The following is a 20103-nucleotide window of genomic DNA, read 5'->3' on the forward strand; positions in this document are numbered from 1 at the left end:
AATTGAAGTCCTAGGGGGGAGCATGACAGAAACAGAGAGGATTTCTTGGAATATTAGAATGCAGAACAAGGCTTGATAGGTGGGGCTGGGATTCTGGTACTCACATCCCCAGATGTCCACACACTGTGGGGTTGAGAGTCTAGGACACAACTTCCGTGTTCAGAGTTAGCTGCAGCTACCTGTGTACTGCTGGAAATAAAGATGGGCTGTCCCATTTCTGAAATGGGACTATAAACATTTCCCTCACATCTGGCTTAGTGGTAGGAGCAAGGATGCTTGCATCCATGAGGAATTCTATGTGGATAAAAAAATCACTGATGGGAAATTCAGGTCCCAGAACGTGCTGTCCATCCATATGGATTTGGATTTTCAGCTGTCTGAGTGAAGTAAGAAATCTTAGCTGAGAAATTAACATACAACCTGTCTGGTACCTTAGCTATTGATGGGCCAGGCACAGCCACGTGGAGTATCACTGTGTGGCTGTACTTTAGCAGTCTTGGCTCAGGGGCTCACATGAAAAGCAATACCTGCTGAAGATTAGCTCACAGGCAAAAGTTACAAACATCAAAAAAAAAAAAAAAAAGGAATCACTGTGAAGGACAGACAGCAGACCCAACAAATTGGGTAGACTTGTATCCTAAGAATAAGAGAAAATAGAGCAAACCGAAGAAAGGTGTTAAGTGTAGTGGATAGAATTCATATGGCAAGAATAGGAGAGCATGTTTTCAAAAAAAGTTACTTTAAAAATATTCGTAGGGGGCCGGCCTGGTGGCGCAGTGGTGAGCACGCATGTTCCACTTCCGCAGCCCAGGTTCGCTGGTTGGGATCCAGGGTGCGGACATGGCACCGCTTGTCAAGCCATGCTGTGGTAGGTGTCCCACATATAAAGTGGAGGAAGATGGGCACGGATGTTAGCTCAGGGCCAGTCTTCCTCAGCAAGAGGAAGATTGGTGGCAGATGTTAGCTCAGGGCTAATCTACCTCAAAAAAAAAAAAATTCTTGATATGAGTTCTACAAATGACAATGAAATAAAACACACACACTCCAAGGTTACGAAAGAGAAAGAAAGATAGTCCAGAGGAACTGTCCCAGATTGGAGAAGCCCAAGGAGACGTAACAACTAAATGCAATGTGGGACTCTGGATTGAATCCTGGGCCAGAAAAAAGACATTCTTTGGAAAACTCAAAATATTTCTATAAGGTCTATAGAGTAGTTCAGCGTTGTATCAATGCTATTTCCCTGGTTTTGATGATCATTGTACCATGGTTATGAAAGATGCTACCCTTGGGAGATGCTAAAGGAAGAGTGTATGGGAGCTCTCTGTATTATTGTTTCCACTTTTTTCAAAGTCTAAAATTATTTGCAAGTAATTTAAAAAAACCCAAAAAACAAAACAGGGTAGGTGCAGGAGAAGTTGGAGAGACAGGCTGAGGGTGGACTTCGGCGAGCCTTCCGCTCCAGTTTGAGGACTGCCCGTTTCATTCTGCAACTCAGGACCAGCGGCGGCAGGAGGCCCCCCCAGGAGAGAGGATCACAGCTGCCCTTGGGCAGCGCCCCCTGGAGGCGGAGCGGGGCTCCTGCGGGGACGGAGACGGGAGGAGAAAGCTGAAAGAGGGCAGGAGTCTGACAAAGGCAGAAAAACACGCCTTCGTTGTCCCTTCAGTGCGGGGCCACAAGAGGTGGACGATTTTCGGGGCTAACTGCGCCTCTAACGGCAGCCTCTCTCCGGGCCGCCCCCGGGTCGGGAGGGCCGGCCTCGCGGGGGGCGGGAGGGGCGGCCGGAGACGTTGGCGCCCTGGCGCTCCCCAGACCATCCCTGCATCCTCGTCCTGGTCCTTCAGCCGGACCAACGCGGGCAGAAAGCGTCGCGGGAGCCGGGCGCCCCAGGTACTCGGACGCGGCGGAGCTCAGCCCACAAAGGCCACGGGCCTCGCTCGGCAAGGGGGCTGACTTAGGTCCTCGGGGGTTGTTCATTCCTGTTCTTTAAACGTCCCAATCTGGCTTGGAGGAGGATCTGTTTTGTGCAAGGCTTGGTGGAGAATCCAACGCCCTTTGCTGGGATGCAGTCTTGCTCGCGGTTCCTCCTCTTTCATTTTCGTGTCTGCTCTCTCACACTGTAAACATGCCTGGCACCATTGAATAGGGCTTTGGGCTCCCCTGATTTAACACCTATGGGAAGTTTATGTCGTGCCCCAAAATATACTAGTGGCCTTGGTCTAAAAATTAAATCTCCTGGGAGAGGGACCCAAGAGAGATCCATGAGCATGTTCACAGACGACTAACACGTGTGCAAATGAACAGAGAGAGAATGCTGCATAATAGTTCAGGGAAACAAGCATAACTATTTTAAGAAACTGTACCTCCTAACATTCTTACCTTGCTTCAGGATTATTGGGAGAGTAAGACCCTATGGCTGCCATAAGCACTTAGCATAGAGCCTCCAGGAACGTTGGGTCTTCTCTCTCCAGAAAAAGGGAGCATGCATACCCAATATTGCTGAAGGAAAATTTCTATGGTATGTTAAGGTGCTGCTTAAATATATAAAGAGAAGGACATTATTTAAATTTCGTCTTAATTTTTTTCTATTTTTCGTGTGACAGTGGATAAATGGCAAGCAAAAAGAGAGAAATCCAGTTAGAGGTGGGCATGACATATCAACAATTCTTTACTCAGCGTTGTGGCACTTGAAGATCTTTTACAGCGTCTTCCTTTTGCAGGCAGTCGTCAACAGTCAAAGCCTCTGGGATGAGATGTTGCAGAACAAAGGCCTAACAGGTACTGGGGCTCCCTGTTGTCCAACCAGCCAGAGTTTGAGCCAGGGCACCTCATGACACCCCAGCACAGACAGCGGCTCCACACTTCCGGCATAAAACCCTGCTACGCCCTTGCCCTCGCCCCTGCCCCAGCATTGGGATAAGCTGCTATTCCAGATTCTTTGACTCTGTTCTTTCATAAATATTGTCATTTTCCAGTGATTGATGTTTACCAAGCCTGGTGTGGACCTTGCAAAGCAATGCAAACTTTATTCAGAAAACTGAAAAATGAGCTAAACGAGGATGAAATTCTGCATTTTGTTGTAGTAAGGATTTTATTTCCATTAAACTATTATTTTCTTGTTACGGTAACTGTTTAAGTGTTCTCTTTAAGGGTAGTCTTAATTTAAACAACCTGCCAACTCTTCAAAGCAGACAATGTTTACTTAGTAATTTTACTATATATTTAATTCTATGGAATCTGAGAATGAACGTCATTTTTATACCATTCCTATAATGTTGAGGTTATTTACCATAGTTGTGAATATTAGAAAAGTTAAAAATGGATATCTGGCTATTGACTTGTTTCTTTTCACCTGATCATATGTTCAGCATGTGTCTCTTAGAATAAGGGCAGCAAATGCTATTTACTGGATTGCATTGGGTAGGACTCTGGGTATTTACCCAGTTACCAATCTTCCAATGGTAGTGATTTTCCTCCCACTTACTTGCCACCCAAATGTGACAAGGGATTAAAACATTGCAGCCAAACTCATTGGACTTCATTGCATTGATTATTCAGTTTATCCACACCAAGGTATCAACTGTTTAGAGCTTTGTTGTCTAATGTGGTGGCCACTAGGTGCCCAGTGGCTTTAGAGCACTTGAAATGTGGCTAGTGGGAGTGAGGAACTGAATTTTTTTTTTTTTTTAAAGATTTTATTTTTTTCCTTTTTCTCCCCAAAGCCCCCCAGTACATAGTTGTGTATTCTTCGTTGTGGGTCCTTCTAGTTGTGGCATGTGGGACGCTGCCTCAGCGTGGTCTGATGAGCAGTGCCATGTCCGCGCCCAGGATTCGAACCAACGAAACACTGGGCCGCCTGCAGCGGAGTGCGCGAACTTAACCACTCGGCCACGGGGCCAGCCCCCTGAATTTTTAATTTTAATTAATTTAAATTTAAATTAAAAAACTGATATTCAATTCAGAATTTGTAAAACTTTTAAAGAGGTTGACATTGTCTCCTGAAAGAAAGGTCTGGTAGTTTTTTAACGGGCAGCATTCCATAACAGCCTGCTTCACTCTGAAGAGTCCAAACCACCTGCACGGAGCTGGAATATGGTTCGAGATCTGATTCTTGGCAGGGAGGAAAAACTAAGTTCAGGGGATAGACAATGGGGCACAGTGGGGATTGCTACATACGACGGACAAGGGGTTGGTCTAAGAAGTAAGAAGAAATATCAGAGGGATCTAACAGCTGGCAAATGGATCATGGAGAATCAAGGGTCAGAATTCTTTGAGTCCTGGCAGTTGTCATTAGGGAAGTTTGTCTGGGAGTGGTAGGATCCAAGTTCATGGGCCAGGGATCATGGGAAAACCCCACTGTCTAAAAGGAAATTGAGTTCACTGGGGCGAGACTGACAACAATGCTGTCAGGCTACCTAGAAAGGGACGTGGGCATGAGAAAGCAAGGCAAGAAGTCCTTAGACTCTGAGAAAGTATAGCTTGATGCTGTGTTCCTCGGTGATTTAGAGTCATTAAATCACTCACTGTTTATAGAGTCTGAGTAGGAACAAACCTGAGTGTGTGTGGGTTGGGCACAGTGGTGGAGGCCGAGGAGTAGAAGGACAATTAGACCCTGTAGTTTGTTGGGCTGCCCTTTGAGCACAACTCAGCGCTGTGTGAAGATACGGGTCTTAACAGTGCCTCCTCCCAACCTCAGAGGCTTCGACTGCGTCCTCCCAGCCATACCCCAGCCAGACAGAATTCCTCAGCCTACTCCACAAGGAGTCAGTTGTTACTGTATTTATCTCCCCAGGGAAGTGCTAGGAAAGTCTTTCCAAAATGTGTCCTCTTCATTATCCTAGCATCTGTTGAATTTAACAACAAAAAGATTTGTGCATTGTCCCCGAATGTTTTCTCTTCTGTTATTTCTGAGCGCACTCAACAATGGTACGTTCACATAGATTGATGCTGTTTTTCTGCTGTGACCTGCTCAGCAAGGGTCAAAAATAGTCTCCAAACCTCCATTGAGAGCAATGGAGGGGCTCCCTCTGCTGGATATTTTGCTACGCGCAGTTAACCGAGGAAAGGGATCCCTTTTGAACTGAAGTCCAAAATTAAAACCTGTGAAGTTGATTACTTGTTGAAATCCTCATAAGCTGAATGGCCAGTATAAAATTTCTTCTTTTATGTGCCCTTTTAAAATGCCTGGACACCTGTACTAACATTGTATCTATATATATAAAAATTCAATAAATATTATTTATTTTGGTTCTTTTATATTGTTAAATGCTTTAATTAATACTTTATTATAATATAAACGTAGTAATGATGATACCTAGACTACTTTTAAATATAATCTTTGATTTCTGTCCTGTAATATTATAGATTAATTCTTGTCATCCCTTCCTTTTTTTTTCGAAAGCAGTAGAAACAAACAAAAAAGAAAATGATGCAGAATCCAATGTGCTAAAAAAAAATGATAACCCAGCCCCTTCAGCTGACACAGGCTGAGAGACCCTCACGTGGCTTCTTCACAGCAACTCTTATAGAAAACCCTACCAGCCACCTCATTCTGACAGCGGGCCCAAGGGATGCTGTGTTAATATGGAGGAACACACTACTATTTAATATGTAGTTGTTTAGAATCAATTTAGGACAACTTGAAATTTGTGAGAAGACTTTAAGAAAATTCCAGACATAAAAATCAAAGACTTTGAGATTTGCCAAGCAGTTCATTCAAGAAGCATTTAGTGAGCTCCTTCTTACGTATGGCGCTGTGATTGATGCACGAGCAGGGGTGACATGCAGAGGCGAATATGACAGACTTGTTGGAGGGAGGACCCTTGAGCTGGGTTGGAAAAGGAGGGGAATGAGCAGGGAACAAGGAAAGAAAGAGTGGGTTTTGTGTAGCAAACTACAAGGAGGTGATTTAGCCGCAGGTTGGGTACCACGAAGGAGAACCGTGAGAAGTAAGATTGAGGCCAAATGACGCAGGGCCCGAGTTACCAGTATATGCAATTTGGTCCTTAAAACTATATGTACTCAGAAAATGTTGTAGTCAACAAAAAAATAGAAATTGTACGTATCTCTGTGTTTTTTGAACATAATGCGTCAGATGACTTGGACATAGTTTCCTTTATTATTACATGAACTATTTATATTTTTTTCAGGCAGAAGCTGACAGCGTTGTGACTTTGCAGCCATTTAGAGATAAATGTGAACCTGTTTTTCTCTTTAGTGTTGTAAGTCCAATATTTGTCATGTCAAATGCGTTATCAGATTACAATTTACAGTTGAAGAGCAAGTGGCATTGTAAAATTATCATGAAAATTTTCTGATGACAGTAATTGCAGATTTGTTTTTGCCTTATCTTTGCTTGTCTATTAATATATTTTATAACTTGACCTCTAGGAGTTCATGATGGATTGAGGAGAGTAGACTACCACATGCTAAGTTGATCAGGGGAAAGAAAAATGAGGTGGTATTTACCTTTCCTAAGGAAATAATCAGAGATTTTATGATGGATTATTATTTACAGGAGTGAAAAATTGGAAATTTCTTAGATACCCAGTAGGAGAGAATCGGTTATGAATATTCATGCATACCAATACAAGGAAATATCTGTATGATCACTATTTTGCAATATATATATTGCTTTTATCTCTGTATTTACAACTGCATAGAAAGAAGGCGTGAAGAGTATTCACCAAATTATTAACACCAGTTTTCTGTGTGTGGGGGAAGGATGCGTAATTTAAGCTTTCTTCTTTATACTTTTCTATGTTTTCCAAATATTCTATGAAGAACATACAACTTTAATAATCAGAAAAACATAAGAAGTGTATTTTCTAAAAGGAGAGTATGCAGTTCGATGCTAACTTGTGTGACCAGCTACAGCTCTTACAGGGCTGGAGGTTTGGGATAAGAAGAAAGGGCTTCATGGACAGGGCTTGGGCTGTTCCTCCACTGCTGGGTACTTAGGTTATTTTTTTGATATTAGAAATAATTATTAAAAAACACTTCTTGGATATAACTTTTTGCTTCTGTTAAACAATACCTTGCAGCTATTTCAAGGAACTGAATTACTAAGTTAATTGAATAAAACCGTTGCATGGCACATCTTGCTCTAAGTTGGATATGTAGGATTTGATGGTTTAGATGGGGGTTCAGCCAGCTTTTTCTGTAAAGGGCCACATAGTAAGTATTTTCAGCTTTGTGAAAATACAGTCTCTGTATTGGGTCATAGTTTGCTGACCCCTGGCCTAGACGTAGTTTAGGGAACCAGAATGAGGAGACCCTAGCAACGGTAGCAATTAGGAACATGGGACTGAGCAAGAAAGACTGGGCAGGTAGCCCACCATGCAGAGTCTGGAGCACTGGGACAGCCATCACTTCGCCAAGGGTCTGATCAGTAGATCCATGCCCATCCTCCTCAAATGGACCATCCACCTCATTTGGTGAATAACATCTTAATTTATCTAGTTTCTCGACAGAAACAGAAAAGTCATCTTGGTGACTTCTTCCATCACACCCAACCCACACCAGACTTTGGACCTGTCAATTTCACCAGCTCAGTCTTTCTCACACACATCTGCTTCTTTCCATTCTTTCCATCTCCATCCCCGTTGCCACAGACTGAGCAACCCTCCCTCTCATCTTCCCCTCGATTTGTATATAAGCATCTTCTCCTGCTTCCCTCTAACCCTTTCTCCACATGGTTGGTGAAATGATCTTTACAAACAACAGTTCTAATTGTGGTCACTGCTCTGTTTAAACTTTCCAAAGGCATATTCCCTTCCAGCCTTAGGACCCTTGCGTCTCTATTCCTTTTGCCTAAAATGCTCTTTCTTCTCCATTTTGCCTAGTGATCTCTTACTCATCCTTCATATTTGAAACCAAGAATCACTTCCCGATGTTGATAAGTACCTTTGCTGATCTCCTTGACTAGGAAAAACTCCTGTAGATGCTCCCAGTGCTTTGTACCTCCCTTGGTTGGACCCATCATGTTTGTTATTTGGCATGTGTCTGTTTGTGGGTTTTTTTCTGTAATTTAATTAAGTCAAGTACCAGGCCTATTATTCCATATCATCATGCCTAGCACTATGCCAGTAAACAGGTTTTGGTAAATATGTGTTGAAAGACGGACATAAGGGGAATGGTATCAAAAATACTCAGGGAAGGCAAAGTTGGGAGGCCGATACAGAACCACTGAAATGTCACTCAGAGATGCCTTGCCTTTGGTTGTGGGAGGACACACAAACTGGGGGCAGAACTCAAAGAGCTGTGGATGACCAAATCGAGACATCCTTTCACATCACTAACACCCCATTTTAAAATGGCTAACTGCAAAAGTGAAGAAAGGATTGGTGGGGGTGTGGGGAAGTGGAGGACTTAGTCCAGTTAAAGTGTGAATTCTTGACTTTTTCTCAAAATGAAAGTTTCCTTCATGTTTTCTTTTCCCTTGTAGAATGGCAAAATTATTTCAAAGATTAAGGGTGCCAATGCACCGCTTGTTAATCAAAAAATCATCAACTTGATCAATGAGGAGAGGAAAATTGCAGCAGGTGAAATGGCTCGCCCTCAGGTAACACTTTGGATTACTATTTTATTTTTAAAAAATGAATGATATGTTTTTTGTTGTTTTCATAAAGCTTTTTCCCTAATTACTTAACTGTCTGGGTGTCTAAATGGTGCAACTTTTCTGGGAAATATTTTGGCGATAGGAATCAAAGTCCTTAAAAAACACTGTGTCATTTGAGAAATTACACATGAGTAATTTTCCCTAAGGAGATAATAAGACAAGTACAGAAAAGAATGTTTATTGCTGTGTTGTCTATGTCATTAAAAATTTGGAATCAATCTAAATACCTAGCAACACTGACTAGATTACATAAAATGTCTGTAATTTATATCATAAGTTATACAAATGCATACAGTAGAGTATTATTTAGTGTGTTGAGCTCTGTATTTATGGATATGAAAGGAGGGCCAAGAGAGACTAATGGATGAAAAAGAGAGTACAACATAATAGGATACTTAGAGTAAGATCCTCTGTGTGTTTGTGTGTGTGTGTGTGTGTATTACCTGTGTAATGTTGGTATTACCTAAGTAATAAGAAAGAAAATATTTTAAAATTAAGAAATGAACCGTAAAGCATTTGGAGGTGTGAACATGACAGAGTAAGAAAGTAAGCCACATAGTGAAGTAATCAGAAATATAGGCAGATAAACAGGAGCATCTGGTGTTATTGAAACACACATGCACACGCACACACACACACACGAAACAAATAATAACAGAAAAAAGGGAAAGTATGGCTTTAAGGAAAAAAAGTAGAAACTAGCCAAGAAATACTGAAAGAAGAGAAATAATGAGAAGGTACAGCCTCAAGCTTGTATAAGTATTTGCTATAAAAAGAGTCAATTTAAATCAGGAAAGGTTAAAAAATTCAATAAACGGGCTTAAGAATGTTGGGTTAACTATTTGCATAAGAAAGTTGTATCATGTCCTCATATCTTATACATAAATAAATTACAGATGAATTAAAGAGCTGAATGTGAAGCAACAAAGTGTAGAAGTAGTAGAAGAAAACGTTGGCAAACATTTGTGTTGTCACAGGTTGGGGAAGACCTTGTAAGCATAACACAAAACAGAGATATCAAAAGAGGAGAAAGTGACAGATTTGGTTATTTAAAACTTTGAAGTGCCCCCTAAAATGTAAAAAGAAAGCATAAAACTTGGGAAAATGCTTGCACCCTTGTCACGGTGCTCATTCACATGGTGTGTCCAAAGTACTTCATGAGCATTATGAAAAAAAATGTACATTTTGGTGGAAAACTGACAAATGACAAAATATGGGGAATTTACATTTATAGTAGTGATTTTTCTCATCCAAGGACATTTTTCTTTACATTTTCAGGTTTTCTTGTTTTTCAGGGAATCCTTTCCTTTCCTTTCTTCCTGTGTCTCTCACCCTCCCTCCCTCTTTCCACTTCCCCTACTAGTTTTTGAAAATTGTAATAGCCAGGAATTATTGAGGACTTATTGTTTGCTAAGATTTTCAAACAGATCTTCCATTTAATCCTTACAGAAATCCCCCAAGTTTTATTGAAATATAATAGATAAATAACATTGTATTAGTTTCAGGTGTTCATAATGATTTGACATGTATGTATGTTGTGAAATGGTTACTACATGAAGTTTAGAAAATATCTGTCACCTCACATAGTTAAAACGTTTTTTCTTGTGAAGAGAACTCTTAAGATATACTCTCTTAGGAACTTTCAAATATACAATACAGTATTATTACATATAGTCATCATGCTGTGTATTACACCCCCAGAACTTACTTATCTGATAACTGCAAGTTTGTATCTTTTGAACAGATTTACCCTATCCTCCCACTCTCCATCATCCACCTCTGGCAAACATCATTCTATTCTCTGTATCTATGAGTTCAGTTTTTTTAGATTCCACATAAAACTAATATCATACAGTGTTTGTCTTTCTCTGTCTGACTTATTTCACTTAGCTTAATGCCCTCAAAGTCTATCCATGTTCTCACAAATGGCAAATTTCCTTCCTTTTTATGGATGAATAATATTCCATTGTACATATATAACCACATGTTCTTTATCCATTCGTCCATTGGTAGACTTTTAGGTTGTTTCCATGTCTTGGCTACCGTAAATAACGCTGCAGTGAATATGGGAGTGCAGACAACTTTTCGACTGAGTGATTTCATGGTTGGTCATAGTCGTCTTTTAAGATCCTTTGTATTTCTGGGGTATCTGTTGTAATGTTTCCTCTTTCATTTCCAGTTTTATTCATTTGAATCCTCTCTGTTTTTCTTCAGAGTCTAGCTGACAGTTTGTCTGTTTTGTTTCTTTTTTCAAAAAGTCAGGTCTTAGTTTCATTAATTGTTTTCGATTGTCTTTGTAGTCTCTATTTTATTTACTTCTGCTCTGATCTTTGTTATTTCCTTCATCTACTAACTTTGGCTTCATTTGTTCTTCTTTTTCTAGTTTCTTGAAGTGTCAACTTAGGTTGTTTATTTGAGATCTTTCTTTGTTCTTAATGTAGGTGTTTATCACTATGAATTTCGCTCTTAGAAGTCTTTCCTTGCATCCCATAAGTTTTGGTATGCTGTATTTCCATTTTCATTTGTCTCGAGGTATCTTCTTTGGATTTCTTCTTTGGCCCACTGGTTGTTCAGTAGTATATTGTTTAACCTCCACATATTTGTGAATTTTCCAATTTTCTTCTTGGTAGTTGATTTCTAGTTTCATGCCATTGTGTTCAGAAAAGATCCTTGATTTGGTCTAATGTATGATCTGTCCTGGAGAATGCTCTGTGTGCACTTGAGAAGAATGTGTATTCTGCTGCTTTTGGGTGAAATATTCTGTAAATGTCTAAGTCCATCTGGTCTAATATGTAGTTTTGGTGCAATGTTTCTTTATTGATTTTCTGCCTGGATGGCTTATCAGTTGCTGGTTCTGCAAACCCATGAACACCAGCCCTGCTGGACACCAGAGTCAAGCTATCAAGAGATGTGTCCTCTGGGCAGCAGCCACAAAAGCCAAGGTGCCAGATATGTGCTCCAGCCATCTTCACATGGACACCAACAACTTGGAGCCAGGCAGGGGGAGAGCACAAAGATGGCACCTCAGGGCCTCTCTGGTTTCTGGAAAGGATTGCAGTTGATCCCTAGATGTGTGTCAAACTAGAACCCTTACCTTCAGGCTGCAGCCCCCAAGACACGAAAATAGGATTCTCTCAGGGAACGTCAGGAGTTGGGTGCCTCTGACTGCTGCCTCTCCACTGTGCCCTGAGAGGTGTAGCTGGTTGAGAACTGTTTCATTGTTTGCTACAGTCTTGTAGGATCTGTGAGTGCAAGATCTGCTGACCACCAGAGCCCGGAGACTCTCGGAGGCTCATCCCCTGGGCAGCAGCTGCAAAAGTTGGGGCGCCAGCCATGTGCACAAGGTCCCTCCAGGGAGATCCTGGCCACCTGGAATGGGAGCAGAGGGAGAGTGTGAAGATGGCATCTGCTGGCCTCCCTGTCTCAGGAGAGGGTTGCAGGTGGCCCCTAGATCTGTTTTAAGCTAGGAGCCAGACCCCCAGGCTTTTAAGATTTCCAAATAAGCCTCTTTCAGAGAAAAACTGGGCGTTTTGGTCTCCTGCCTCAGCTCTGAGCCCTGGGAAGATTGCCACAGCAAGTCCTTGCAAGCCTGTGAAGAACTGTTTCTTCACCATGGTATCCCAAGCCCCAGCTGGCTTTCAGAGCTAGGCATTTTGGGGGCCCATCGCTTTCCATTTAAGTTGGAAGTCTTCAAACGTGGGGTGCTAGGTAGTGGGTCCAAGCCCTTCACTCCTCAGGGTGACACTGGGAGTTGTAAGTTCCCTCTGGATTGTATGTCGCTGTGCTAGGGGTGGAGTTTATGACAAGATTGTGTCTCAGCCTCTCTCACCCATTTCAATACGGGTTTTTCCTCATTTGCCTGATGTGTAGGAGTTGCTCAACTATTTTCTGGATCTGTTTCAGAGGGGATTGTTCCGTATGTAGCTGTAGATTTGGTGTGTCTGTGGGAGGAAGTGGGTTCAGGAGCCTCCTATGTTGCTGTCTTGAACTGGAACCTCAACAAATCTTATGAGACAAATAAGATAAAGCTTAAAAACATTAAGTCATTTCCCCAGAAACAGGCAACTAGTAGGTGGTGAAAACAGAATTTAAAGTCAGGCAGAATGACTCCTAAACATATTCTCTTAATTGCTGCGTTCTATCCAGCTTTCTCTCTGTGTTCTCTGTTCTATGGTTTTATTGTTGTTATTCCTGCAGAATGACATCCTGTTTTAATTAATGACAGTGGGTATATAAGAAATTTATTAATATCTTATATTTATGTTATATTATTCCATATTGTTGGAGACTTCTGTTATTTAGCTTTCTTATCCAATTGTCTTCTCTAGCACAGCCCTGTCTAATAGTAATAAAATACAAGCCACCGTGTGAGCAAAATAGGTAGTTCGTAAAGTTCTACTACTCATATTAAAGACAATAGAAAAGAAAAAGGTGAAATTAATTTTAAAAAACATCTTTTATTTAATCCAATATATTCAAAAGATTCCCATTTAAAGATGTACTCAATATAAAAAATAAGGTACTCAGCATTCATTTTTTTCACATGAAGTCTTTGGAATATGCTGTGTATTTTTCACTTATAGCGCATCTTAATTTGGCCTAACCTCATTTCAAGTGCTCAGAGAGCCTTATGTGGTTAATGCTGCCTTATTGGCCAGCACAGGTCCGGCAAATGCAAAGTCAGGTCAATTTTAGGTTGTATCCGGTATAACGATCTTATTCCTGATTACAGTAGGAGTGAATGCTTTCTGTATAGTTAATTCCAAACATTTATGAGTCTTTATTCCATTGAGAATCTGAAGTTATCCATTCTTTTCTCCAAAAATGTATATATGGAAATATATAAACCTTTGATTCAGTTCACAGACTCACAGAAGCATTTTCAGGGCTTCTCAAGAAGTTAAGACCCCTCCTCACTGTTATTCCTAGTATTTTACTCTGTAGTAGGAAATTGGCTATTGTTTTGAGCAAGACATTTTTTTATGAGTTAAGGAGGTATCTTCCTGTTTCAAATTTACTAAGAGTAATAGTCAAGAATGCGTCTTGAAACTTATCGAATGCCCTTTTGATCTTTAACATGATAATTATGTGTTTATTGCTTTCTTACTTGTTAATCTCTGCTTCTTTCTTATTTTATTCCTTGTGCTTTTCTTAAGTTTTAAGGGTTTTGGCTTTAACTATTTTCCATATAGCATATATGCATTATTTATGATAGTCTCCCCATCCCAACTGTTTTAAACATTCCTTGTTTTATTTCAGTGGAAAGCTTAGGAAAAGTAGTGTTAGATAAATACAGGCACATTTTCACTTTACTTTTTGTCCCTTGGATTATAAATATTTATTAGAAACAAAATTTCTAAAAACCTTTTCGCTATCATAAAAAATAGAACTGTCTCATGTGCATTTCTCTTCCACAGTATCATGAAATTTTGTTTGTGGACTCAGACACAGAAGAGGCTGGGGAAGCACCCTACGAAAGCGCCAGTAAGTAAAGTTCCTAAAGTAATGGCAAGGGATTTGTGGACGTGGATGTTCATCACAGCAACACTTGCAGCAACAGAAAGCTGGTAATGACACAGCGCTAACTGATAAGGGGCTGGTAGGATGAAGGATGATTTGTGCAATACTAGCCTTGGCTATTAAAAAGCAAGCTCTTTTGCTCCGCCTGCCTTCCCTTTGGTCTCTGAGGGGCTCCTGTCCCCTTAACTGATCTGGACAGCAGCTTCCTCTTATTTCATCCTTCATCATCTTCCAAAAACTTGTGTAAATAATTTCTTCCTTGGTGAGCCACACTCCTTCTTTACTTTACAGTGAACAATTTCCTGCCTTCGCTGGATTGTCTGTGTGGGTGTGTGAGCGCGTGTTCATACTCTGGAGGGAACAGAAGCACACAGCGCGCTCAGTGAGCTCTCTTGCACTAAGAGCTCATCATAAGAATGTGTGGATAAATGTGGATAAATCCGTAGTTGGTAAATCCATCAGTTTGTAATGTCTGCTAACGTTGAAACTCCACTCACCAGCGATGCTGAGCTGGATGGATCACGAGTGTGATTCTAATGCATGTGAATTGTATTGAAATGGCTAGAGCCCACCCACTATTTTTCTTTTTGAGAGAGGCCCTGTTGACTACAAACTGTTGTGAATGTTTCTCCTGTATGCAAATATAGGAACTGCAATTTGATTCCAAGTAGAAACCGGTGGTTGAAACACCATAATAAGAACAAAGCTATCAATGGACAAAAATTCACTGGACATTAGTAGTTTACATTTCTACTTGCCAATCCCTCATTATCTAGACTTTTTTCCCCCAAAATGAAATTCTTCTATTTTTTTTTCCTAGAGCAAATATGCAGCATTGCTATTATCAAACCCGATGCTGTGATTACTAGAAAAGATAGAGAAATTAAAGAAAAAGTAAGTAATATTTACCCCAAACAGTTTACATTAATTGCAAAATAACAGCCCTTAATTATCAACTTAGAGACAAGCTTATCATTTAGAGTAAAATAGAATATAATGAACTTTTGGTGCTAGGCGCCTCTAAAGGCTTTGAACGTTTTGTCTTTACAAAGGCTAGAAGTACTCAAGCATCCTTATTTAAATAACTGCTCTACCAGCATCTGATATAAATGATGGGAGTTCTAGCTCTTATAATGGATTGTGACACACGTTCTTCATGTTTAGTTATTAGCAATGCAAACTTGTCATAAGCTCACTTTAGCTTGCTTTATTCCCTGTGTATTGTCACAAATGTAGGTCCTTTCCAGATACATAATATCTTAAGGAAGTATTTAACGTTTTGCTTTAGAGCCAAAAAAAACTTTTTCGAGGAGAATTGCATTGTCATCCAAAGATCAGCAGACTCTTCCTGGAAAGGGCCAGATTGTAACTATTTTCTGCTTGAGGCAGTGATCTCTGTCATGACTGCTTAGTTCTGCCATCTTATGGAGAAACCAACAAGAGGTGGTATGGAAACAAACAGGCCTGGCTGTGTGCCAAAAACAGGTGCTGGGCCATACTGTGCCTGAGGGTTGTAGTTTGCTGACCCTGAACAATGACTTGTGTTGAAACAAGAAGATTATATTGAAATTTGAAAGAATGTTGCATGTGCACTAGAGGAGATCCCATAGGGAGCTCCGTGAGGAGGGGTTGATACCTCCAGATGAAATCCCCATCATGTATTCTTCCTTTAGCTATAGCAGCATTATCATTGATCAAACTACAATAAAGTAGATGGTCCACGAGTCATGGTACACATGCTCTCTCTTCCAATTATGAGTTGATTTAATTAATATCGCTCTATAAAAATCACCTTCTGTTTTTCCAGATTCTGGTGTGTTTACTGGGAGGGGGGACACCCAACTGTACCCCACTACCCTATATACTGCTTATCCTTTATAAAGTTTTCCGAAATAATATCACATACAATGGTTTACTGTTTCTTATTTGAGGGTGGTTTACTAGCTTTTTCAAAATTATGTCATTTTTTTCTTAGTTGAGGGAATACTATTAATCATCAGTTCACCTGAATTTTTTAGTTTTGACATAGTGAATGACATTTCAGAGACGTAAATTATGACTATCTACTAAATACTTCACCTCTCTGGAACACAGTGAGCGGCTACATAACAACTAGGACAGAAAAAACAAAGAATGCTTTGAATGAAAAGAAAATGAACACACTGCATTTTTCAACTATGCTAAAGGAGAAGTTATTAAGTTTAAATGTTGCTTGGATTTTCTGTTCTGTTGTCAGGCACTAAGTAACAACAAAGACATGATTTGAGTGTTTAGAATGTGTTCAAGTTGGAATGTCAGTTAGGAGAGGGGTCACTAAGATGTAAGTAATGCTCTGTGATGTCCACGAAGCCAAGGCAACCAGTGCAGTGTCTGCTTTCACACTAGAAGGAGAACATATCTGTTCCAGGATCCTCCAAAGTGAGCTCAAATGATTGGCGTGGTTTAATGTAATTACTGAGTTGCTTTGAACACAGATTACACTTATATTTAATTGTTTGGTACCTCATTAGACTTGTCATATTCATCTCAAAACTTCTGTTTGTTACATTTTTTTATACCTGAGTGACGTGCAAACTGAATTTGTCATTAAATTTAATTTTCTTTAAGACAAGTAAAGCATGGCTAAATCTTAAATCCTATCCTTCCCCATCATTTGGATATTTTTGTTTCTATAAGAATAAGATATATTAGATTATGAATTATAGTCAACAAAATAAATCCTTAAAAAAAAGAAAGTTAGAACAATTTTGAAAATAGATGGTTAAGAAGTGCTTGTAAATTTATGTCCTTGCAAATGATTCAGAAACTGTTATATCTTTCCCTGGAATTTGGTTAGTTTTTTCACATTTTGAGGCAATTCACTTAAATAATAGAAATATTGCGGAGTCTCTGGTTGAGGCCTTGAAAACTTAACTACCAGGGGATGTGAAAAGGCATTCTTTATTTATATATTTTTGAGCTTCTTCAAACCTAGTGCCGTATGGATCATGCTGAGGTCTTTACATGATACATGTTCAAATCTGAGTGGTTTGTTAAGCCCAGGAAACGAATGTCCTTGACTTGTTTTACATGTGGTCCCATGACACGTCTGGATCTAACTTTACTGTCTAATTGAAGATTATCAAGGCAGGATTTGTCATAGAAGCAGAGGATAAGAGAGTGCTCACGGAGGAACAAGTAAGGGACTTCTACAGTCGAATAGCAGATGAGGTAAGAAGTTAAAAAAACAACAACAGCAACACTGTGTTCCCAAATATGGTGGATTCCTATAAGTTTTAGATCCTCATTAAAGAAAAGCAAGTGAATAAGCCTAACCAACCAAATCAGCTCCGAATGTCCCTATTGGTTTCTATATCATGGAAATACCAAAGACGACCACTATGGAGAAATCTCTGGAACAAATATGGCAGCTGAGCAAAAGTGGGTGGTCTACTGTGTTTCGTTGGAGTCAACACCTTGTTATGCTATGTCCTCTAAGACTCCTTGATCAGCCCGCTGGAAGTGTGAATATCCAGGCCTTTCCCATAGCTTTTTACCCCAGGTTAATGCTCCTTGTCATTAACTTCACAGTCAAGCTTTATTCTTTTTTACCTAAAGGCTTTTCTCTCAAGATATATTTTAAATTCTCTTTTGCTTGAGGAAATATAATACAGGCAATGCCATGTATTGGAAAGTACTCTGGCTTTTGGGTCAGGAGACTTAGCTTCTAGAAATGCTCTGTCCAATGTGGTAGGCATTAGATACATGTGGCCATTTGAATTTAAGTTCATTAAAATTAAATAAAATGAAAAATCTAGAGTCTTAGTTGCATTAGCCACATTTCAAGTGCTCAATAGCTGCACGTGGCTACTTGTATTGGAGAACGCAGGAGAACAGGTTTATTGTCACAGAAAGTTCTATTGGACAGTACTTTGTAAAACCAGCTGTGCCACTCAAACCATCTCTCTTGACCCCAACTTCCACACTTGTAAAAGGAAAGGGTTGGACCAGCTGCATCAGCATCTCCTGGGAATCTTTGAGAAAATCCAATTCCTAGGCCCCACCCTAAACCTGCTGAATCATAACCTCTGGGATTGGACTCCAGAAATCTGTATTTTAACAAGCCCACCAGATGATTTGGAAGCATCCTAAAGTTTGAGAACAGTTATTAGACTCTCTTTAAGATCAATCCCTGCTAGCGGTGAACGTCTATCCTTCAAAGATTTGTTTATAACAGGAGGTTTGTAAGAATAACATTCCCTTGCCTGTGATCATGGAAGGGAAGATGTCACTTGGCTTGGGTAGTGGCCGCCATTTTGGTCTATGCATTTCAGGAGCCAAAAGTAAATGGTTTATCATTTTATTTTTTAGCCTGAATTTGAAGATTTTGTCCGTTTTATGACAAGCGGCCTAAGCTATATTCTAGTTATAGCTCCAGGAAATGAACGACAGCCTCCCTGGGAAGAAACTGAAGCTAATCCTGAGACTGAACCCAAAGAACCATCTGAAGATCAAGAGGAGACAGCCACGGCGATGAAGACAAAATGGGAGAGGTAGCTTGAGACCAGAAAATGTACCATTGACAATGTGTTAGTAGGTAATGAAGTGTAGGACCCGATAATAACACTACGGTCCAAATATCTCAAAATCTAAAGACAAACACTTTTATGCTGAAGCTACACATTTTGTGTTGAAGCTCAAATACTGTATATTCAACAAAGCTGGGATTGACCTGAAAGTTTATGTCAAGGGGATTACAAAGGGAGGACTTTTCCCTGTTTGTCTTTCTAAAGGTGGGCACACCAGTCTGACCTCATGGCCTGGGGCTCCAGGGGTAGGTAGAGACCCACGTAATCCCTCCCAACCCCATCTTCTCTCCCATTTCCCCACATTCCACTTTCACCTTCCCTGTGTCCTAAAGACATCGTGGGTACTCTGCCATTCTTCTTAAGGCAGTTAGTGATTGTAAATTGCTGAGAACTAAATAGTTGTATATTTTTGTTAATGGGTTTTAAAATATTTGAAAAGGAACATAAGTAATTTGCAGAATGTCAGTTTTATGCACTGCCATTTGTGCCTTTTATTACTCTGAAGACTCAGAAAATCCAGAGTTTAACACAGGAGCTGGCAGAGCTGTGCCTGAAAGAAGGTGGGTGAGCAGGAACCTGTTGAGAGTAGCTGAGTCTTGAGGCTTCACGGTGTGTGTCTCTTCGTGCCAGGCAGCCCGTCTCCGTTGCATTTTCTGTCTGGGAATCTCCAGAACTTTCCTTGTTGTCTCATTAATGAATTGTAACGGCTTTTCGTGAGTAGCGACATCTGCTGGTTCCTAGTGATGTCATACATTTTAGGTAGCAAGGAGACCCTAATATCATTAATTCCAAGTTTTGAGTGGGACAGAGGGATTCATAAGGTAAATCAACTGCTGACAAAGGGCTTTATAAACAGTAGTAGTCACTGTCAGAATTTTAAGGGAAATGATAATCAGTGGGCAGAGGGAAGGTTTAGATGGGCAGTATTGGGCTCAAAAAGATATCAGATTTCATACCAGAGTTTTTGAGCCATTAAAAAAAAAAGCATTGTATGAAACACTCATTAATGCACCTGGCATAAGAGAAGTGTTCCACTGTAGTGTTGTTCAGGTACGTCTCCATTGCATCCAACTTTGAGAAGCTACTTGTCTCCAGTTGTTCAATACCCACAGAATAAGGTGACCAATTGAGGCAGTTGGCGGGGTGGGGGCAGAGTGTGACGTATTAATGTTGGCAAAGTCTGCAGTATTTTCTATTAAACTTAGTGATTCCATTTGCCTTTGGCCCATGTTTCTCCCAAGCAATGGCCGCAAGCAGGCAGCATGGAGTCGGGAGCATGTTTGTCTGGGGATCGTTTTCACAGTTCTCGTTCTGGAGGCAGGCCAAACAGGTGCTGGGCACCCCCCACCTGCCATCTTTTAAGTAGATCCAGAACCTAAAGGATCAAGGACAAAAAC

At 40.4% G+C, this 20103-nt stretch overlaps 1 protein-coding gene across 1 annotated transcript in view; it reads left to right on the forward strand.

Moving 5' to 3' along the window:
- Positions 1–1656: 1656 nt before the first annotated feature.
- NME8 (NME/NM23 family member 8) overlaps positions 1657–20103 on the forward strand; it is a 40540-nt gene continuing 22093 nt past the window's right edge. Inside the window, exons 1-10 of the mRNA XM_046670236.1 lie at positions 1657–1888; positions 2602–2641; positions 2719–2776; positions 2974–3080; positions 6148–6219; positions 8445–8561; positions 14036–14102; positions 14959–15032; positions 17256–17348; positions 18489–18670. Of these exons, the coding sequence (XP_046526192.1) occupies positions 2609–2641; positions 2719–2776; positions 2974–3080; positions 6148–6219; positions 8445–8561; positions 14036–14102; positions 14959–15032; positions 17256–17348; positions 18489–18670 (803 nt within the window). The 5' untranslated portion in view covers positions 1657–1888; positions 2602–2608. The remainder of the gene's footprint in view (positions 1889–2601; positions 2642–2718; positions 2777–2973; positions 3081–6147; positions 6220–8444; positions 8562–14035; positions 14103–14958; positions 15033–17255; positions 17349–18488; positions 18671–20103) is intronic.

This window comes from Equus quagga, chromosome 8, assembly GCF_021613505.1.
Source record: "Equus quagga isolate Etosha38 chromosome 8, UCLA_HA_Equagga_1.0, whole genome shotgun sequence".
In the NCBI taxonomy this organism is placed as follows: domain Eukaryota; kingdom Metazoa; phylum Chordata; class Mammalia; order Perissodactyla; family Equidae; genus Equus; species Equus quagga.